Source organism: Lissotriton helveticus, chromosome 1_1 (genome assembly GCF_964261635.1).
Source record: "Lissotriton helveticus chromosome 1_1, aLisHel1.1, whole genome shotgun sequence".
Classification (NCBI taxonomy): Eukaryota; Metazoa; Chordata; class Amphibia; order Caudata; family Salamandridae; genus Lissotriton; species Lissotriton helveticus.
This window is the reverse complement of record NC_136057.1, coordinates 354,836,322-354,860,126: the sequence shown is the minus strand read 5'-3', so window position 1 is coordinate 354,860,126 and position 23,805 is coordinate 354,836,322. Positions and strand designations below refer to the sequence as shown.

Below are 23,805 nucleotides of genomic sequence, written 5' to 3'. Positions count from 1 at the left end.
TCGGAATAGACATTGACCAGCACTGTTCCGATTCTGTGTCGTCGGAGATTAGGATGGGGTAGAACCGCCGGTGGGCACCGGCAGCCCTTAAGGCACCGACTTCGGATCAGACATCAGGCAAGGTCGCAATAGCATGACAGCGCCATCTGGGATTGGATCCCTGAGGCCCCTCCCACAACATGGCCAGAGCCGATGGCATCAAATACGATAGAGCTCATTCCGACCTATCTGGGCCTGACGAATCACCAGATGGCTCAGCCCGCTCAAATACGCAGCGCATGGCCTCGTAAAAATCTTTAATTTGAGCTGGGGTTGCTCTGGCCCCCGGAAAGGGAGGGAGGCGCCAAGTCAACCCTGGCTCCGGCTCCGCAGAACCATGCCTAGAGCTTTGGTGCTCCTTATCTCGCTTGTCGACAGACGACAGTCAAGGCAAAGACTATGTCCGCTTGCACCACTTCTTCTTCCCCGAGTGTCACGATGACCTCGAGTGGGACCAAGAGGAGCTGTAGCCCCGGAAGCAGTCTTGCAAGCTCCTCTTCTTTGAACGAGACTGGGACCTCCGCGGAGTCTCGCTGGATGGTGTAGACTGCAAGGAGCTTCTTAGCACGATGCTGCAAGGCCTTCAGAGCCATAACCTGAGCATAACTTCAACTCAAGGTCGCACTCGAGACAAAAGAGACAGACGAGATGAGGGCGGTTACCGACATCATGCGGTGACAGGCACAGCATGGTTTAAACCCGGTATTCCTCAAAGACATCCTTGCACATGAAGAAAAATTACAAAGTCAACAGAAGTCGAAAAAGACTTCTCAAAAAGCAACAGAGGGGTAGCTCTTCTCTGGATCGGCGCTTAACTGGCCCGGAAAGAAATCCACACACCTGGGTGGCCACGTCGTTATAACCAACGAAGACGACAAATGGAGCCACCCAACGTCGCGTGCAAGGAGTATTGCTCAAGCAAAAGTTTCCAGAACAAGACTGGCGCCTGGGAAATTCAAAGGTAGGAAATCTGCAGCTAGAAGTCTATCAGATATCCAGTATTCAGTGTAAATTGTGGAGTGTACCCGTTTAGATTCCAGACATCCATGGCATAGCAAGGTGGGAGCTCTAAGTGTCTTCCATCTGTAGTATTTTTGGACGAATTTGAAAGGCACAGAGGTTGTTTTTTTCTAGATCAAGGTATAAGAAATACCTGTGAAGTGGCGCCTTGAAGTAGACCATAAAGTTGAAAAATAAAATATAATTTATTTATTAAAGTTGTGATGGGTAACACAGAGTCTTTTCAAGTTCAATTGCTTGAGATTAGAGGATTGGCAAAAGGTGTAGAGTGAGCTTGTTTTTGTCCAGCTAGGGTGAACAAAACAAGATTATGCAAAACGGGTGTTAAATTACATGGTCAAAAATGTTATTTTGCTGGGTATGTCCATGATCTAGGAGCAGCCAACAGTAGCTCCCTCTCTTCCTCCTCTAATAGTTGAAAGACAGCTATGACTGTGCTGTCAAACACCTACACATTATACAAGCATGAAAAGTTGAAATTTCGAAGTTTACTGATAAATTAAATATACAATTTCATCTTCACAGTAATGTCCAACACGGCAAAATAAATGTATCACAAAACAATTAATTTAATAAGAGAACAAAACATATTATGATTAATTTGCACCACAAAATCTCCTAAACCTCAATTTACTGCAGTTGTGCTAATAATGTTTGCCTGACAGACCATGTCACTTAAAGAAATGTAGAACCTACCACTACAACCACAGATGAGGAATCACTCTTGCAAATTCTACGAGCGTTTAAACAATTTGTAAAGGATAAAGTCCTGCCAAGGGAAGCAATCCACCTACGCTTGGGGATTGCCTTTGTGGGACAGAAGAACAGGTGTTCCTCAGTTTCATCAAATGAGGTGCAAAATTGCAACTTGACAGGCCCAACTTAGAGGAATCCCATGGTGCAGTTTAAGAAGCAATTGGCAAGGTCCCATATGTGCACTGCAAGAACAATCTGCAAGCTCGCACTGGAGGAATTTAATCGAGAAATTCCTCAGCTTTACGTACAGATTTGTGCTTTAAAAACACTTTGTAAGTCTCCCTCTATAACTAGACTGTTTTGTGCAGCTAACCGGTCAGTGTAAAATGCTTAGCTCAATGAGCCAGCTACCCATCTGATTAAGCTTTGGTTTTTAAAGTGATATATCCTAACTAGGGGGCGCTAGCGGGCGCACTTGCGGAATGGCCGCGGCGACGTGAGGCTCCCGCAGTCCGGCGGAATATCCTGTAATTATCCTGTGTTCCCAGCCTTAATTACTGCTTGCAAATAACGCCGCTGTGCAGAGGACAACTGGGGGTAGCAGTGGGCCCGCGAGAAGAAACAAGTCACTTACGAGGGGGTCACATTTATTTACCATCTTCCCTGACTTTACCATGCGGGTGCAAGAGGAGAGAAAGAAATTAAATGGAGTAAAGCAGAAGCTTCGCCAAGAACAAGTGGACTATGCACTGTTATACCCCGCGAGGTTACGGGTGACGCACCAAGGGAAACAGACTATTCATACATCGCCTCAATCTGTGGAAAAATTCCTGAAGACACTGCGAAGCCGAAAGAGGAGTACTGCCGTACCGGAGGATACAGATGAGCCACTACTTTCTGATGCGGAGTGATGGGATGTGCTGTGCGGAAGTGAGACGTGTTGCTGTGTGATCCACTAGTAACATGCATTGGGAATGTTGATATGGTTTCTATGTTGAATACCTGAATGTTAGCTTTGCTCGGCCTACTGGCCTGGAACTGTAGGGCGCTGTATTGAATGCTTATTATGTACATGTTGGACTGAGCAACACATTTTCGAGTTGAACCGGACACCCTTGCCGCTGCATGGACACTGACGGTAATAGTCGGTTTCCTGATTAGAGGCAAGGTTTGCGTGCGCTACCTGGTGAGATACCCCAATGGGAGTACCCCTACTGCATTATGTATTAGTTGTGTTGTTGGGATGGGGAGGGTGGGGTGGGAATGTGCTGGCATGTTTGGGATGCTTCAGTGGGTGGAGGGGACGCGGGGAGTTAGATATGGAATGTTACGCGTGTATGCACTAGGAGAGACAGTAGACAATGTTATTTTGTGGGGAATGGCATACTCAGCACGAGATCTGTGGAGTTGTCATACATGCATGGTGAATGCTCATGACTGGCGAGGGTCCTGATCCTACTCTTGCGTATTATCCTGGAATATTAGAGGGCTTAAAGATGCCAGAAAATTTAGACAGGTGTTGGCTTATTTGGACCGTCACAAGGTGCAAATGGTTCTTTTGCAGGAAACACACATACCCCCTCATTCTTATACTACATTTTCTAGCAGATGGGCGAGTACCAGATTGTTCTCCTCCTATTCCTCTTACGCTAGGGGCACTGCTATCTTGATTAAAAGGAATGTCCCATTCACTCTACTTGGCCAGCTGGTGGATCCTTGTGGGAGATATGTTATGCTGAGGGGGCGGTTGGGTGATAGTACGGTCACCATTGCTAATTGCTATGCTCCGAATGTGGACACACCAGAGTTCTTTCCTATGCTTTGGGGCTAAATACTGAATGTTGGTTCCACGCACATCATATGGGGGGTCGACTTCAATGTGGCATTAGTACCTGCGCAGGATCAGGCGGATGGTCTGGCACATTATAATTGCAAGGCGAGAGAGGCGCTGCAGGGGGTTGTAGAAGAGGGAGGACTGGTGGATAGTTGGAGGCACACTTACCCCACGAGACAGGAAGGCACACATTTCACCTCATATACGGGCACATGGGCACGACTTGATTATTGTTTTCTCTCCAAAGGCCTGACAACTGGAATGACCGGTGTAACACCTAGCTATAACGTACACTGATCACTGCCCTGTTCTGGTCACACGAACGATTCCTGGGTATGACCGACCTAGGCCTACATGGCGCCTACAACCCACTGCCCTTCTGGATACAGTCTTTAAGGCAGAGCTTGGGGACGAAATACAAGATTTTTTCCCTCGCAACAAGGAGTCAGTCGACAGTGTGGAAATGGTGTGGGAGGGCTTTACGGTCACAGTCCGTGGGTGGTGTATAGCCAAAAGTTTCGGGGTGCTGCGGGACATACAACGCACGCTGCACCAGTTGGAAACAGACCTGAAGGGGTTGGAGAGGAGATTACAACGCGGGGACAGGGAAAATGCGAAACAAGAATTCAGGGCTAAACTGTCAGAATATGAGGAGGTAGCGTTGCGAGAGACCAAATTCCGAGGGAAATACTGGGTGGCATGGAAATATGGCCAGGGAGAGAGGCCTGGGAAGGCTTTGTCTGAGCTCACCCGTAATGCACGATGTCACAACAGTATATTGGAAATCGCCAACCTGGAGCGAGGGACCTGTAGAGATAATGCACAAATCTTGGATGTCTTCGCAACGCATTATGACCGGTTGTATACAACGCGGAGTACTGGGGAAACAGATCTGGAAGGCTTCTTGGGGGACGTTGCTTTATGCTGGTTGAGCGATGTACACAGGGAGTTTCTGAATGCCCCCCTAGAGTTGGATGAAATCAGGGAAGCGATAATGTCACTAAAAAATGGCAAGGCGCCGGGATTAGATGGGATACCTGCAGAGTTTTATAAGTGCTACATAGACATCATGGCACGGGTGCTGAGGGAAGTGTTAGAGGACTCACTGGAGACTGGGATACTGCCCAATCTATGCGCAAGGTGGTGATCACTTCATTATTGAAGCCAGGTAAGGACCCCGCCATATGCGATTCCTACCGGCCGTTATCCCTGATCAACTGCAATGCGAAAATCTTGGCTAAAGTTCTGGCAACTCGCTTATCCCTCCTAATGACCAAAATAATACTCCCCGATTAATCTGGCTTTGTTCCGACTAGGGCGACGACTCATAATCTGCGCACTCTTTTTTCTCTTATACAAACAGTGGCGCCGGAGTTCCCACTTGCTGCTGTGTTTCTCGACGCCTCCAAGGCGTTTGATTCGGTAGAGTGGAGTTATCTATTTATTGTTTTACAAAAGATGGGATTTCCCCCTATCTTCCTGTCATGGATAAAACTGTTATATACAAGCCCACGACCAAGGTACTTGTGAATGGTCATTTATCAGCGGCGCTGTCGATAACCAAGGGCACTCGTCAGGGGTGTCCGTTATCTCACCTCCTGTTCGCTATAGCGATAGAGCCCTTAGCGTGTAGAATAAGGCAGCTACACAGAGACAGTGCATTTCGGTGCTTTAAGCGCCAACTTTCTATATCGCTTTATATGTCACTGACCCTCAAAATATTTTAAATGCTTTATTGCGGGAGTTCCTGGTCTTTGGCAGGCTGTCGGGGATTGCCATAAATTGGGGGAAGTCGCAGTTTTTCCCAATCACCCCTGCAGTATCAGTCTTCCCACTAGATTTTCCCCTGGAATGGTGCCAGTCTGATCTACTCTATCTAGGAGTTCAGATATCTAGGGATAGGGAAGAAATGCTGAGGATGAATTATGGCACGGCCATTACGAAGCTGACCGAGACTGTTACGAGATGGATAGCTTTGCCTCTGTCGATGGCCGGTAGAGCCTCGCTCATAAAAATGATCATACTGCCCCGATTCTTGTATTTGTTTCTTAACATCCCGTACTTCCCGGGTGCCTTTTTCTTCAAAACACTGCGCTAGGAATTGATCAGATTGGTATGGAGAGGGCGGCAACCGCTGCTTATATGGGCTGTTATGGCGCAACCATATGACAAGGGGGGATTTGACATTCCAGACTTCAAGGCTTACTACCTCAGTGCGCAAGCACATTATGTATATCACTGGATAACTCCCACACCATACATGCCACAGATTGCTGTGGAAGATTGGCTTGCTAGGCCGTATCCATTAAGCGGCATTGTTCACGGTCCCTCTAGCGCCCTGGAGATACCACCAACTACGGTGTCCTGCACGGTTGATGCCTGGCAACGTATTTCACGTAAATTACAGGTCACATTGCTCTATGCTCCGCGCATGCCACTTACCTATCATCCAAGACTAGTGTTACTGCAGGAAATTGGATTTCAGAAAATGTGTAGGCGCCTTCACATGGCTAAGTGGGGAGATCTTTTTGCAGGTGGAAAGTTTCGTTCTAAAGAGCTCTTTTTTGGGGACTCTATCCCCACACCCTTAGAGGTCTTCTACTATGTACAACTGAGGGAGGGCATGAGAAATCTAATCATGCACTTCCCACGAGAACCTGAATGCGTAGATCCCTTGCATGACATACTCTGCAACAGTGATGGCACTCACCTAGTCGCCGGACTATATAATAGTCTCAGAACACATATCCAAGGGATGGAGGGCACAGCCCGTGGACACTGGAGTGCAGACTTAGGGAAAGACATCACTGATGAGCAATGGGACTATTGTTGTGCAATCACAGGGACTATAACATCCAGCTGTAGGTTTAAGGTCATCCACTATAAGTTTTGGAAAAGGATATACTACACCCCCGAACGGAAATACAGATTCCAACTTGCAGACACAGACCGCTGTGAAAGATGTAGACATCCTGGGGCTGGATTTTTACACTTGGCCTGGGAGTGCCCTACTGTGCGGTTGTACTGGACACAAGTACATGACTCTTTGGAACAAATGCTAGATCTCGAATTCGCTAAAGACCCTTTAGGTTATACTGCGCACATACCCAAAAGTAGCAGGAAATTTTTAGGTGTCGCGCTGTTGCTGGCTAAGCAATTCCTTGCGTGTCGATGGGGGAGGGGGAGAGCCCCGAAATTCAAGGAGTGGGTGCAAGACATGCTATACTGCCAGGAACAAAGCAGGATATATGCTGAGACTCAACCCATTGCATCCCGGCCCAAAGATATTTGGGGACCCCTACAAGGATATATGTTAAGTATAGGAACAAGTCAGACTGCCGAAGAGCCTCAAGACATGGGAAATGGCGAAGGGGGTAGGGATTAAAATATTGCCAACTGATAGCTATTGTTCCAGGTGATCCTTAAATGCAGCACCATTGGGGATCCGCAAGGGAGAACACCTCGACTAAATGTAAAGCAACTATTGGTCATTTCATTGTCCTTATATATGCATTGTCGCAGTTTCGTTTTGTTTCCTTTGGACTTTGCCTGTTAACTGCCGGCATCTGTAATGTTATTCTGTACAACTCCTGTATATTCATGAGATTCACGTTCTTGCTGCCTATGTATAATTTTTGCTGTATAAGTCATCATGAGTCTCCTTTGTGCTGCAGGTACTGTACTTGTCTTTTATATTCTGAAATACCCAAAATAAAAGATAAAAAAGTGATATATCCTAACTAAAAGTCTCACCACATAGCAAGCAGACTCGGACATCTACGTGTAGTTAAAACCTTTCATGCACAGTGTTACACCCATCCAGGAACGCGGATCACTAAGATTCCTACAGACCCCAACACAATGCACAGTAGGTGACCATATTGATGTATGATTTATATCCACTTAATCTCTCACCTCTCTGCAAAGAAATTCTCAACACCTTGGAAACATTATTTATGATGAAAAAACAGGCTGAGTGGTTATCTAATATTTTCTCTCTTTGAAGGGATCATTTGATTAATACAAAGAATGCTCTCTGAATGCCTGCTGCAACCGATACCTCCTTGCTACAATCTGATATATGTTGCACTGCAGTTCAATTCCTTAATCTCTGCAGAACTGATAGAAAGGACACTTGGGGTTACCAAGCCAAATAACATGTATCCATCCTGGCACTTCCCTTTACAGATCATCATAATGTAAACTGTGCAGCAAATTAGGACTACAGACCCCAGAATGCTCTTATTTATCATTTATTAGCTTGTTATCGAAAATCAGGTACCCACAGTATGTAGGCAGCACTGCACTATAATCAATCAGCGTATGATGTTTTTTTGTTATACACAAAACATTCATCTGGTGTTTACGATGTTGAGAATGTCACTTATTTTAAAATCACACAAAGTAATTACATGCATTTTGTAGCAGCAATGTAGACTAGAATGCAAACTTTTTATGCTGGTCTATTAAAATTATTTCTCTCTAATAAGCTTTCAAACTTTTTCATTAGGCTTTTCAGATTATCCCGCAGTCCATGAATCACATATACTAAACGAAGTACGTAAAATGGTGAGATACTTTCAAACTGGTGACGGGCAGCCCAATAATATGCATTTACACAGGCTACAGTAGCAGATGTTTGGCTTTGAAATAGCCTTCAAAAAGGAGAGATTATTATAGAACTAAGCCAATGAAGACAGCAGATGCAAACAAATTTCAGTAGGCCTTGGTCTATAGTTCTGCAGATGTAAAGTAGAGGCCAAAATCAAAAGGGAGCACGTGTGCTTGGCTATTTATTAGGCGTGGGCGGTAAATTCTGTTCCGCTTACATAATGTGGGTAATTTCGCGTTCCGCCGTGAACGCGGAATTGCCAAAAATTCCACGGATCGCAGAATGTTATGCTTGTTCGCGCTTTCAAAATGCATGTCCGCAAGATATTTCCACCCGAGCACGCAACCACCATTCGCGAACAGGAAAAAAGTATCACAAACGGGCGGAATTACGCATGTTTGTGGAACTCTGCGTGTTCGAGGAGATTTTTTACCGTTTTGCAGAGTTTTGCCTAGCGCGACTACGCAAATTCAGCCCACTCCTACTATTATCAAGAAATAATATTACAACTTTGATTTGAGGAGCCACTATGAAAAGTTAATGATCGTAAGGAGGCAAACATGTCAGCTTTTCCAGTGAGCGATTAAAAATACTGCTCTCTGCTGCAACCCAAAACAGTTTATGTAGGGTGTTGGAAAGCATCTGCAAGTTAACAGCCCAAACATTATGAGAAGTGCCACTTAGAAATAGTTTTTATGTACAGCCTGGTACGAATAAAGGATTTAAGAATACATTCATAAGGCCATACCTAACATTATTAAATTGCTCACAATTATACAATCATTAACTACAAAGCGCCATATGTTTATGGACACTTTGTCACCTTACAAGTGACCTGCTACTGAAACTAATGGGATATAGTTCTGTTAACCAGAGGACGGCTCGGGACCAGGGTTCGATTCCCGGCGCGGCAGGTTTCTGGACCAGGGTCAGCGGACTCGATAATTCTCTCGCCTCGGTGCCCACTCTGATCAGCGTTCACACTCGGCAACTCTGGGCATTAGCTTGCCTCATCTTCACTAACGGCCCCACCAGACCGCCGGGGATGCCTGGTCTCACCCTGGAGATACCCATTAAGGGACCATCTCTCAGGGAAGCCAGGAAGGGTTTCGCAGCGGTCGAAGCGCCTTGGGACCCTACGGGTAAGTAGTGCGCTATATAAAATGCCTATACATACATACATACATCCAAAAGTAACTACCTCTATTATGATATCATACATTGTTCAGAATACACTTAATTCTGGGCTAATTCAGAGAATCCTACCGAATCTAAAGTCGGACATAAATACTGTTGCATCCCATTTTTTGATTTACAATTGAGCGAACTTGAGCTCCGAACTGGAATTTCTTTTATGCGTCAGCAGCAAACAGGTAGCAAAGATTGAAAACTTGGTGCAACAGTGACCTGCATGTTATCCCTCCAGTTTGCGAAACCCCAATTCGAGGGGTAAATTTGTCCAGTCTAAAACTAATTCTGGTATTGCGCCAATAAAATTTTACTTTGAGATAATTTCCGAACAGGTAGAACAACCAGCCTACTATTCTTTTTAATACACGCATATGTAAGAAACAACAGGGTGGTAGCATAACCCAGTATCATTTCTCATCATCATCAAGTAGTTTCACACAGTCTGAGGTGGTATCATAGAAGGATCTTCTATATTCAGGTGAAGATCATTACAAAGTAACCCTGTATCAGATGTAAAAAAGTTAATACGCAAACCAGAGATTGAAAAGAAACAGCAATGGTATTCCGTAGTTAGTCCTCACTTACATGCAAGATTACTCCTTTCTCCAGCAGGCTCTGCTTCTTGGCGGTCATTACAAAATAATGTGTGTCGTCTTTGTAATACACAATATTCTCCAAATCCACCCCTATGGAAAGTAAAACAACCTAGATTAAAGCAAAGATTTTGGGAGGGTTCTGGAATGCAATCCTGCAGTAGATATGGAATAAAACATCAAATATGGAACATGCCAGTGGATGCTTTTCCTCCAAGTTTGTAGGGAAAGTGTACAAGCAGTTCAGGGTAATAAGCACCCACCTTGAATACCTGGCCTTATCTAAGAGCAGCTTAATGTGCTTGTATTACCAGTTCCTCTGTCAGCTCTTACTTTCACATAAGGGCATCTGCAGCAGGCACAGAGCATGACCGACTGCTGCTGCAGGCCTGATTCCAAGAAAACAGGGGCCCAAGAGCAGCTGGAGGGGTGTTCTACATCCATTAAGGCTCCCAAAAACAAATTTAAATCCAATATTTTCCTTTCATATCTCTCATTCTGCTGTTACTCCTTTCACTAAATCACAGCTAAAGCCCCATATTCTGATTTTGTTTTAGCTGTCACTCATTGAGCACAGTCGCTGAAGGATGAAGAGAAAATAATACACCCTTTGCAGTTTTCTGACAAAGGTTTAGCCAGCTTCCAGTGTCCTCTTCCGGTCACTATACTCAGTAAATGACATCTGCAGAGACAGACACAAACTTTCTCGTGCTACAAATGCCCTACCTGGGAAATAGCTACTAGAGGAGAAATAGTGAAACCAGTCAGACCAGATAGTTTTATTTTAGTTTCAAAAAAAGAAACTTAAAAACATGCAAAAATGTAATGTTCCTTACTATCATAGTTAAGAAATTAAACAAAATGATACATGATTGCTCTCCAAATATACAACATAATATCAAACAACTTCTATTTCCCCGATTCATAATTGGCACAATTCTCTCTAACTTTATAAGCAGTCTGGCTAAATCTTCTATAAGAAAAGCTGGTTAAAAGGTTTAACATGTTTAATTAAAAAAAAGCAGTGATTCTAACTCCGTGTACTCTTCAATATTAAACCTTGGGTCTCTTGATTTTACAGAAAAAATAAACGAAAACAGGACTGCGTGGAATTTGAATAGGACAGAGGTATTAAAGTCCCTCAGTTGCAGATATGCCGGATTGAAACATCGACGCTACCCCCTACTGCACCTGGACCAATTTTCCCTTCCCAATTACCCCTGTTTACAGCCATAAAGAAACTCTCCTTACAACTTTCGAAAATATAATTCAAATGAATAATTTGCATGTGGCCTGGTTGCATCGAACTGTTTATTGAATATCAGTTCTGTACAGTCTTGTAAACATATGCCCTTTACTTTTCTACACACTCTTGACTCCTATATATACACTTGCGCACTTCTTACACATTCCTTATAATATGCTCCCACCTCCTTGACCCTTTAATGACTGTTCCTTTAAATTACTAAATAAATATATTGTTAATGTTAATGTTATATGTGCTTATATAGCGCTCGGCTGCCCCAGCGAAGGGGCGTCCCGGCGCTTTCTGTATGAGTCCTTGAGCGGGGGATAGGGTCTGAGGGATTAGTGGGGAGAGTGCCACATTAACAGAAGAGTTAGCCAGATATCTGAAAGAACAGCAACCCATCATGGCTAATTTGATGCGAGGTACGACCGCTAGGTTCTGCCCTTCTGATCGTAGGGTACGCCGGGGGACGTAGGCTGAAAGAAGTGGGCAGAGCATGGGGGGGGAGGGGGGGCCGTTTTAAAAATTTTAAATGCTAAGCATAGTGTTTTAAAATGAATCCTTTTCTCCATTGGGAGCCAGTGGAGTTTTGTAAGGACGTCAGTCACAGACGTATGGCGGGGGAGTCCGACCAGGGCTCTAGCGGCTGCATTCTGGACTCGCTGAGTCTGTTTTTTTTCTGCCATATTAGCTCCTAGCAGGAGGGAGCTGGCGTAGACCAGCCTTGAGAGGATGGCTGCCTGGACTATCAGCTGACTGGTTTGGTGGTCGAAGAATCTTAGGATAGGCCTAAGATTCCGTAAGATGCCGAAACAGGTGGCCGCCACTTTTTTTGTATGGTTGGTGAAGTTTAGGGCAGAGTCTACCCAGACTCCTAGGTTTTTGACACAATCCTTCGGTTCAGGTGGTTGGCCGAGGGTTACTGGCCACCAGTTGTTACCCCAAGTGTCAGTCATTTTTCCCACCAGTAGCACTTCCGTCTTTCCGGCGTTGAGCTGGAGGTAGTTCGCCGTCATCCATTCAGTAATGTCGACGAGAGTTTGTTGGAACTTTTGGGCACCGAGACCACTTTCGTCATTCAGTGCTACCACTAGCTGTGTGTCGTCGGCGTAGGACACGAGGGACATTGCGTGCTTCCTGGCTACCTCTGCCAGGGGTTGGACGTACACTTTGAACAGGGTGGGGCTGAAAGCTGAACCCTGGGCACACCCTGTTCAATGGGGCATTCTTTGGAGAGATAAGGGGGGGTGGAGACTCGGAATGATCTGCCCGATAAGAAGTCTTTGAACCAGTCCAGGGCGTTTCCTGATATTCCAGCCTCTTTTAGCCTAAACAGCAGGACCTCGTGAGACATCGTGTTGAAGGCCGCACTGAGGTCAAGTAAAATCAGTGCTGCCGTTCCGCCAGAGTCTAGAATGGTACGGAGGTGTTCTACCACAATTAGTAGGGCTGTCTCGGTGCTGTGTCCAGCCCGGTATCCGTGTTGTGACCTGTCCAGGATGATATTAGATGACAGGTATTTGGTCAGGATGGTGTTTACATGGGCTTCTGCTACCTTGACTGGCCATGGGAGGAGTGATATCGGTCTGAAGTTTTCGGGTATGTTTGGGTCTAAAGTGGGCTTTTTTATAATGGGTGATAACCAGGCTTGTTTCCATTTCGTGCGGATACTGGCTGTAGAGAAGGACATATTTATAATGTCTCTCAGAGGGCCTAGGATAGTCTCGTCAGCCTCTCTGAAAGTATCAGGCTTCAGAGGGTCTGCAGGTGAGCCAGATTTGATTTTGTTGCATATTTTGGTGAAGTCTTCTTGGCTAAGAGCCGGGATGCTAGACAGGTTAGGTCTGTTGAGGTCAGTTGAGGGAGTGAGGCGGGGAGTGGTGGGAAAGGCACTGTAGATTTTCCGGGTTTTCTCCATTAAGAAAGAGGCCATATTATCACACAGTGTCGGTGAGGTGCTTGGATTAGCCACTGTTTTTTTGGCGCTGAGTTCTTTGAGGATTTTAAAGATGGTTTTGGAGGCATTATGGCTGTTCTTAATCTTGGTAGCGTAGTGAGCTGCCCGGGTCCTACAGATGCTACGGTGGTAGGTTTTTTGAGACTGGATGTAAATGTAAATGTAGTTGAGCTTATATAGCGCACAGCTACCCGCAGTGGGTTTCCCGGCGCTTGCTTAGGGAACCCTTCCTGGTATTCCCCTGTGAGATAGCAGGGTATCCACAAGGTGAAAGTCAGGCATCCCGCCGCGAGGGGCCGTTGTGGAGATTAAGCAAGCTATTGCCCAGAGTCGCAGAGTGTGAACCCGTGAGTCGAGGAGGCACCGGGGCGAGAATTATCGAGTCCGTGGAATTTTTTTTTTTAGCCCAAGACCCCGCCGAGGCGGGGAATTGAACCCTGGTCCAGGACCGATCTCAGATTCCGGGTCTGCTGCCTCTAACCCCTGAGCCACACTTCTCCACTGATGTACAGGCTTTTGAGGGCAGGGTCGTCGTTTCTCCTCCAGCATCTTTCGGCTATTTTGCACTCTTTTTTCAGTGCGGAAAGTTCTTTATTATTATACCAGGGACTTGATTCATGAACGCGTGCCTTGATCCATTTGGCTGGGATTAGGGTGTCTAGGGCTCGGTTGATCCAGTCGCAGAACTGGTCGTACCCTTGATCAGGGTCTTTGCTAGGTGGGGGAGGGGGCTAGTAGTAAGGAGTGCATGGAAGTCCTCTAAATGGAGCTTCCACCATGGTCTTTTACGAACCTGCTGGGTGGATTTAGCGAGCAGGATGTTTCTGCAGGGTATTGTCATGACCACTAGACAGTGGTCGGTCCAGGTCATAGGGATGGGTGCCTCGACCTGTGCCTTGGTCATGTTAGAGAGAATGGGATCTAAGAGATGTCCCCCATTGTGGGTGGGGCCTTTTACAAGTTGGCTTAGCTGGAGGGCAGCGAGATCTGCTAACAGTGTGTTAATCTTAATGTCTGCAATGCGATCAAAGTGAATGTTCAGGTCACCAATAATAGAAAAGTTTGCAGTTTCGGTGATCTGTGAACATAGGTTCTCCAGAAGTTGGCTAGTGAAATTAGCGTCTGCACCCGGTGGCCGATAGATCAAAAGGCCTACCAGGCTGAGCTGGGGGTTGATTTTGATGTTGTAGCGTGCGCATTCGCTATCTTTGATATCTACTTTAGTTAGCTGACACGCAAGGTGCGATTTGGTCATTATCGCAATCCCCCCACCCCTTGAGTTTCTGTTACAGGTGTAGGTAGTGTATCCTGTAGGGGTGGCCAGGTTTATGACAGTGTCCATGTCGTCCTGGAGCCAAATTTCTGTTAAGAAAAGAATGTCGAGGGAATGGTTAAACAGTAGTTCGTGGATTACAGAGTGATGTTTCTGCATAGATCTCACATTCAACTGGCCAATTCTGATAGTTAAAGGCTTGGCTGTTGAGGGGGGTGCTGGCCGCACTGGAGTTGGAAGGGAAAAGCCACATGAGCATACAAGGGACTTAGTGTTGCATACAAAGTTGAATCTGTCGCAGTCACAGCCAAGGTGCTGTAGCTGTAGTAGCTCTAGTTTTGAATACACTCTCTTACTGACGGGCGCAGACGGGCTGTACTCTGGCTCGACTCCGGCACTGTCCCGGTGCGACCGCTGATCGCGTCCGCTGCGCGGAGCCATGTCCCTCCCTTTTTATAGTGGCCACTGGGGAGCGTATGACGCTTTCCCCAAGCTAAGATGGCCGCCGTGTTTTTGCTGTTACCGGGGATGAAAAGAATGTCCTCAGCGCCTGAATCGGCTGGGACGGATCCGGTAGGTCAGGGGGTGCGGGGTGGGGAGGTGCTGAGGCCGCGCTCGGGATCAGAGCGGGCGGGGGCAACAAAATGCAGGGTGTGAGGGTAGAGGGGCTTCGTGTATCAAGCCGATCTTTCCACCCACAAGATGATGCAGCTTCTAAGTCAAGCAGGTAGTGGCAACAAGGAGAGTTTATCCCAGATGCTTATTAGTCAAGCTAATCCGGGCAAGGTAAAAATACAGTACAAGATAATTCTTTAAAATTTTTAAAATAACACAACAACCTCCCGGCTTCCGCCTCAGGAGGGATTCGAACTCACACTTGTACATTGTAGTAATACTTGTTGGTTTTTAAGCACATCGGTTTGTTTTAATTATTTTCACGATTTATAGAGTTTGTGAGCTGATTAATGTAAGCTCAAATAAATTGATAAATCTGCTAATCTAATCTCCCAGAAATTATTTTTTACACAAAGCAAACCGTATTGCCAAAAAAATAAATACAAAATTATTAATTGTGGTTAAGGTATAGCCAATGTCCTAAGCATTCTCCCTTGATGCAATGCCTCAGAGTGACTTGACTTTTAAATGGCATGGTCCTGCCAGATAATCAATGAGAACTGGGAAATTACTGCTTAGGTTAATGAGGGGGTGACTGGGAAATCTGAAATTAAAAAACCCAATGGTCAGGTTATGGGAAACAAAGTGATATACTTGGTAGAGGTTAAGTGCATGGCACTTCACAAGGTGAGGAGCAGGAGCACGAGAGCCACAGAAGTGATATGGGATGGTCTGATGCAATTAGTCACTGAGAGGGCTAATGCAAATGTCCACCTTGAATGCTACTCTGTGCAAGCAGAAAATACACTTAAGGAACCACATGAAATACCTACTTTGAGGTAATGGTGATGATGCAAAGTTTACACACATAATTTGCCTGGACACTTAGTGAAGAATACACTAGCATCATTGTTTGTTCCTTGGGCACCTTGTTGAATAGCATAAGGTGGCTTAGTATCACAGCCATATACGTGTAATTAACTAGCCACTGGATTTCAGTGAGGTTTCCGATTCTCTCATTACAAAACATTATATTGATTGCATCCAGACAGCAAAATGATGTATTTTGTAATGTAAACTGTGTGTTTCTTATTACTCGATTCATCAAATTTACAAATAAGCAATGGAAATCCGAAAAACACAAACTATATTTTAAACAACACATCCTAAGTGTTGCACTAATGTTCACATGAACAAGATATGCTTGTACAAAGAGTTTTGATGGAAAACCCATTAAACTAGTTTTAAAAAAAAAGGCTTTGCTGAAAGAAGTTATCCAGGTGGACCAATTGTACCATAGCATCTTGCCAAAAAATAACTTTAACCTGACCGTCTTCTGAGTTAACAAGAAAACATAGAGCATAAGACACTGTAGAGCACTTGGATAAACACTTTATTCTAACAGTGACACGGACCTTGGGAGATACCAGCTGTAGAATTTAAATAAGAACTGAACGAGCTGCCTATATAAGATCAAGGAACGATAGGAGATACAGACCCCAAGGTAAATCAGCCTTTTATAAAATTCTACCAGCCATCAAGATGCCCCCGATCGGCGAACCAGCTGCTGGCTTCAATCCCCAAAATAAAGAGAGCCCAATCAGGGGGTCGGATGTTTTCTTTCAATGCAGATAGGTTATGGAACTCTCTCCCGATGCAATTGAGTGCAACTGTCAACCACCTATCCTTCCGGAAACAGTTGAAAACGTGGCTCTTCCAGAATCTTCCTCAATAAGGTTGATCATGGACGTGGTCGTTACTTGTAGTCAAATAGCGCGGGGATGTCTAAGGGTAGCCAGGCGCTCTACAAATGCTAAATAATAATAAGAAGAAGAAATTCAAAACTGATCACACCCACATATAAATCTTCTGTCATGCTCCACTACGGACACTGCCAACAAATGTACACGAGAAATCCAAACTGATCACCACAGTCAACTACAAGATGAAGTGGTCAGGATCCCAACAGTTGATAAAAAATTCGGGAATATGTAAACATGAGTTAGGAGCTGGAGGTTGGCGGCACCAAATTGGAAGACAAAAATATAACAGATAACATGATGTTTCACAATTCCAGTAGAACTAAAGCCCACATGATGGCATCGTTTATGGAATTGGTCATTCCACCCTACATCAGACATAGGTAGCACACGATCAGTTAGAGCAGCTGGTTGAAAAGCACCACATGATCAGGCATACTGCATGCTCCATCACACTCCTACTCCAGGCAGTCAAAATGAAGAAAAATACACATTTTCACCAAACAAGCAAAAAAAATCGTCATGCCTTCTGACGTTTCCAAAGAGACAATGGGTAATCTTATAACCTTTCTGGATCTTCATCCATAGCTACTTAAGTAGGACCTTCGGTACAGTTTGTTGGATATAGGCTGATGACTGTCACCAAAAACAACTAATCTAGAAATCAATGAACCAGACTAGCTGACAATTCCTATGTGCAGGGGAAGGCCTAGTCATAGAGACATTCCCAAAAGAAGAAACAGCTCTGGAACAAGCAAGTCCTATTACTCTAAAGTAAACAAACGAGAAAGGTTCTGGTACTGACAAACAATAGGGAGGTGGCAAACTTTGCAAGCACAGGAACCATCTGGCAGGCAGGAAACCTCAGGATGAACATGTCTGGGACAGATCCTGATAAAATAGACAACTCAAGTCACTAGACAAATCTCATCTTTTTTGGTGACAGAGAACGTATCTAAAAATCCATTAATTTTATACAATGGCACTTGCATTCTGTACAGTCTGCACCTTGCCTCGTGCATGGACATGGGATTATTTACACCACTTGATAAATGAAGGGCATGGTCAGGACTTTTGTAATTTGCCATGAAGAACGTCTACCACTTAAAGGCATAAGGTAGAGCTGAAGCAAGCTTTAACTCACCTCAGGAGGTTGAGGTGGACCTACTGGAAATAGTCAGAAGCCAGGTGTTCAAGCGCAACAAGGGTGATTCAAGATTTTACAAGTCGTCCTGGTGAAAATGTTCAGTTTGCTGTGATTGCATAACAGCTGAAGCCGTTTCACGTACCACGACAACTAACCAATCACCTTGGGAAGCAAGGTAAAAAGAGGAAAAGAGCACACAAATGTCCTCTGTCACCCTCTCGCAAGGGTATTCCCTATGGACTCTGTTCTAGAAACAGACCCAAACATTTACACAAGCAGAGACAAGCGAAGTTCCAGTTCACAAAAAATGGCTAACTGAACATTAAATCCAATAAGATGTCAGCTGAGCTCATCTGCGACTAATCCCAAACTAATGGGAAGTGCACCACCATCAGAATGCTGTTCCGGTGCCAGATCGTTTAGGTTTCTACTGCGGTACAGCGGGGGCTGAGACAATGCTTATTTGCCATGCTGCTGATCTGATGGAGACTGGTGAAGGCAGGGATCAGTAGAAAGTAGTATTTATGGACATGATGGATGCACTCAGGTCCAGCATGAAAATGTGATATTGCTGCAGCATAGGAGATCACACACTCTAAGTGGAGATCTTGCACATGTGAGCACTCGGTTGACGAGATCAGAAATAAGATAAAAGTAATTTATGAAAGGAACTCCCTAAAGCATGTGAGATTTCATGCACCACAATGAGAGGCAATAGCTGCATTGTTCTGCAGAATCTTCTCTTGGCAATTTCCTCTTAACACTTTTGTACAGGATAGGATTGTGTGTAATGAAGAACCAGAAGTCGTGCTTACAAGGAAAGAAGATGACTTGATTATTAATAACCGCCTTTTAAGTCCTGACTTTCGGTGAATTTGTGGTATGCTACATTGACCATGGGGCTAAACAGTAACCTGCCTTAGTAGATGAGGTTGTAGATGCTGATCTCAGCTGTGAGGAGTTCTCTGACGCGAAATTAGAAGTGCTTCGATGTTGACTTAAGTGACATTGACCAGCAGCACCAGTGAAGTATGAGTGTCTAGGGGTTCAGGAGAGGGGTCAAACCTGGTCACATCCTTGTTTCATGAGGATGTACGCTCACTTTTTCAAAACTGAGCCTGTTTTTTTGTTTTGTTTTTTACGACATCCACATAAATGTAAAAATTTTTATACCCAAAAAATCTAAAAGGCATACAACACAGACATGCTTCTCATTGTTGCAGAACTTCTTCACACCCCACAAAAAGAGCATTTATCAAATGACCTGTGTAGTGGTTGAAGAGCTAAGCTGGGGTGAGTTAAAACCTTTACAATAAGGCTGACTCTCAGCCCCAAGACCAGTCACGAGAATAGGGAAATTGTCATATTAGTCAAAAAATGGCCTTGTCAAAGGATGGAGAGTTCAGAAACCCCTTTACAATAAGCCGGAAAAAGTGAACTGCCTAACTGACCGTGCATAGCAAGACTATAATGTTGTAACCCTCTTAAAATATTAGAGGTACTATCACAGTTTGGCAATGTGTGTAATCTGTGTTAGAGCATACATTTTTGCTTCACTTTTACATTTAAAAAAAGGTGGAAACAGTAATGTTCTATGGAAAATTAATTCACTGATTATCTAAATTGGATACATTGGTATTAATTTGGAAATAATGCAGGAAAAACGCTCTCTCTAATTAGCATGTTTCTTTTATTTAATGTTTTCACATGAAAACAGATCACAACAAGTAGGAAACATTTGACTAGTAATAATGTCAGAGAATTTCAAGAGAAAGAATGTCAAAATACAGGCCATGTGGGTTGAATCCATCATTATTCTTTAGCTCACTTCCCCACCCCAGTTTTATACCCAGCCATATGTAAATCAGTCTTGACCCTGTGCCTCATGGGAACAGTCCAGCCCGAACTGTGAAGACAGGTCCTCCCTGGACCTAAACAAGCATCATGGGACCGGTTTCTGGGTAACACCCCTCATCAGCATGACTAGCTTGAATCCAGTGGCGAAGTGAGCAAGGGACACACGTATGGGCATACCCAGCAAACATAGGGCGAACAAAGCAAAAACAAGGATATGATGGACGGAGTGATGAAACCCACAGTCACAGATCTGGGTTGAATCCCTCATCGTTCCTTAGCTCACTTAGCCACCCCAGTTTGGACCCAGCCATAAGCAAATCAGTCTTGACGCTGAGCCTCATGTGAATAGTCCAGCCCAAACTGCAAAGCCAGGTCCTCCCTGGACCGAAACAAGCATCCTTGGACCGGTTTCGGGGTAACACCCCTCATCAGCTCCGCTCCTACTGCTGGACACAAGTGGCGAGAAGGGCCGACCTTACAGACCATCATCCATTAACATTCTTTGTAATTGACACCATGGAGTCTACTAAGTGCAACAACTAAACAACCTATCATGTGTTTTCCAAAGTAATGCAAGTCACATTGTTCATTACACTCCATAAAAGTGTAATTTCAGGGTAGCCTATCTGAAAACACCTAATCCGAAAAATTAGGTGACAGAATCAGGGCAAGGAATTATCGGAAAATTACCAGCACAGCTATATCATAACTATATCATTTATTTAATGTTCTAATCAACAAAGAAACCCGATTTCACGTTACTGGCACCTGTCATTTGATTAGTAAACTGAATGTTCCTTTCACCGCCAAGATTTTCTTACTTCCAGCCCTCTTACTACTTTTAATGTCCGAGGACATCTTACGCTGGTTCTCTTATTTTTCATTACAAGGAGCACACGTTTTAGACTCTCCCTCAGCCCAGCATATTTATTATTTACATCACCTAATCCCTCCAGCAGCCTTGTATTTAATATGCATTAAATATGTTTTGCCCTTGCCTCGGTTCCCTCCCCAACCACACATTTCTCACATGTAGTGCTGTGATGCACCTACGAATATCCTTTGACGTGGTCTGCACTCCACTTGTCACTAAACAGGGTGCAAATGGAAGAATGCATGAGACAAATTTAGATTTCATTTGACATGTTATCCCCGCTTCCCTCCACCACCCTCACTCAGCACAGTCCTTGCCTCACGCACTCTCGCTATGCATGGCGCATATACTGTCCAGGGAGGAGTTAGTTTTCTGTACTGTCTGTAGCAGCTCAGCTCCCTCAGCAGAAATAGTTAAAGGGGCAAATGGCGGCCCCCTGGAGCTCTCTAGTCTGCCAATGCCTGGTCCCCTCATGAATTCCTCATTCTAAGTTCTCTAGACTGTGCTATAGCTGCTTCTCTGGTCCTAGTGGTAATTCCTCACATAAGTCTCTGGGCAGTGCTACAGCTGGGTCTCTCTTCCCAGAGGCAATTCCTCATGTGTTAAGTCTGTTGCAGGGATTCTGCCCAAAACAAAACTATGCGCATGATTATAGGACCTTGGTGTATGGTGACGGAGTCATTCCACCACCTTAGTGCCAATGAGCCCAGGACCGACTAGCGAAAGTCTCTCACTTGCTCTCCTACTCACTCACAGAGAAGCAAAGGATTAGACACCCCAGAACACAACACTCCAAGATCGCTCAGGAATCGCGGTAACAAGACATATCCTTTCACTCGCACTCTTGTTCTCATCCACAATAAGATCCAACAGTTACGAAATAGTTTAAAATATTTATTTTAACTAACGCGCCCTAACATGCAGTATACGTGCCACAACAAGCAGGAAAATACATAGTACAAAGCAGCTAGTCCATAAATCCTGAAGGGATATGTCATCATAAAAAGGACAATGGAGCCTATTCTCCCTCCCCTTGCCGCAAGCAGTATTGTTATATATTTGAAGATCTCTGGGCTTTGTCAGCAGACCCCATACCTCAGCCTATAGATGGTAGATCTACATCACAGGAGCGGTCTTGCTCTTCTCCCTGGAAAGGTCCCTCTCCAAGTGTGTGTTACCTAACTCGTGTACCCTACTAAGAAGCAAGGTACGTTCTCCAAACAGCTGCATCAGTATGTTTTGTCTAAGGGCTAAGGTCTGGCCAGAACAAAATAACAAGGGGGCATTGTTGTTCAACCTAGCACATAATGTTCGGTCAAAATCCCAGGGGCGTGCAGAGAACCAAACTGGCGCAGGGTTCTCATGTGAAAGCAGTCCTTTAAATGTTGCAAACATAACGACGTGTAGTAACTTGTGCAAAGGCAGCAGGCAAGCTGCAACATGCTTATGCTAAGTTAACGAAAAGCGACAATGTCCCCACGCACCACGACCAGATCGTTAGCGCTATGCTAAGAGAAAATGTAACAAGCAGAGGCATGGCGTTCAAATGCTATCCCAAAAAAGGACAGGGTTTAAGCAAAATTAGAAAAAATGTTGGTTAGAAAAATGTCGCCAATTGAGCACTCAAAAAAAGTTTGCAATATCCATTCAGAGGTACTCCTCGGACTCGAAAACGCGGCAGGAAAAACGAAAAGCCATGTACTCCAGAATGTTATCTGATCCATCAATATTAAAAGGAGAAGTCATCCAGTTTAGTAGATCGAAAGAGCACACATGCTCCTCATATCTAGGAGCATATCAGGAGAACCTGCAGCAACTTCGAGGCACGCACAACAGGCGCCTACCCAGGGCACATGTCTGATCATAGGTCTTCAACTGACCCAATAGCAAGTCAAAATCCAGGACAGCGTGCATGGTATTGGAGGCAGACATCCAGGGTCCACTGAAAAGGGCACCGGAGGCAGAGGAATACAGGTTGCACGTATGTGAAATAGGCATAACAGGAAGTCAGCCAGTAGCTGAGGGCAAAGGAGGTCACTGACATAGGACCAAAAATATGCCACATTCGATCACGGTACAGATGCAGCTGGACTGGGTCTGGTAGCTCCACAAATCGAGCATCCATTGTGAAGCAGTAACAGAAGAACAGGCACGCCGCAAACTAACAGGAGCGCCAGCGGAAACCCTCCGAAGACCCTGGAAAAAAATCGAATGGATAAAGGCTGGTATTATTCCAAAAATAGTCTGAAAGGAAGAAACCAGGCCGGATCCCACAAGTTTAAAAAAGTGGGCAAGACCCTCTGTATCAGATGCATTACATATTTGGTGTATTAATTCTCCAAAAGGGAGTGGGAGATTTGTGTTTAGTAGCGAGTGTATCTCACTTGCGGTTCTAGCCACATTCAATTCGAAGGTCTCTTGCGCTGATGTGAGAGCCACTTCCTGTCGAAACAATAGCGCTTTGCGTCTGCTTAGTTTATTGAAATCTGTTATCAAACTTGGAATGGAAGGCTAAAGCAAACTAATTACAATCCCATGTGGGGGTGGAAAAAGGACAGTTCTGCAACATATAACCCGGTGCAAAACCATTACTATATACGGGATACTGGCTCTCAAGCCACAGCAGTTGTGGTTAATCAAAATAAGACAACTGCCAATTGAAAGCAAAGTTAATGCAGGAATAATAGCTGGGACAGGAGTACATTTTAAAAAACAAGCCAGATTAGGAGCCGACCCGTTACAGGCGCCATGCAATTTAACTTTTTTACAGACTAGGGAATGTCCTACTGTGGAATCGCAATCCTTCCCAGTTAGGAAAACTTCCTTATCCGCGCGCTGTAATCTGTAGGTGAAAGGGAATAATCACAATTCATGAATAAATGCACTTCCAAGGGGCTCAAAGTGTCTCACAGGAAAGTGCATCATGCAAGATGTAAATTGAAATAGAGAGAAGGGTAGTGAAATAACACCATGTATTAACCACACAGCTGAATCAGTCTCTGCTACAGAAAATGGTAACTGTTCTAATTGTTCAATATGTAATAATGTGTAAGTTGCGCCCTCCAATGACATTAATTTCTGTGTATCA

General features: G+C 44.7%; 1 protein-coding gene across 27 annotated transcripts in view; it reads right to left on the bottom strand.

The window, feature by feature from the left end:
• Positions 1-23,805, bottom strand: part of MICAL3 (microtubule associated monooxygenase, calponin and LIM domain containing 3) — a 2,019,125-nt gene that overhangs the window by 1,435,906 nt on the left and 559,414 nt on the right. For all 27 annotated transcript variants that reach the window (XR_013606836.1, XM_078673602.1, XM_078673604.1 and 24 more), the window contains one exon: positions 9,978-10,078. Coding sequence is in view for 26 of the 27 variants with exons in the window: in XM_078673602.1 (XP_078529728.1) it covers positions 9,978-10,078 (101 nt within the window). In the remaining variant the exon portion in view is untranslated. The remainder of the gene's footprint in view (positions 1-9,977; positions 10,079-23,805) is intronic.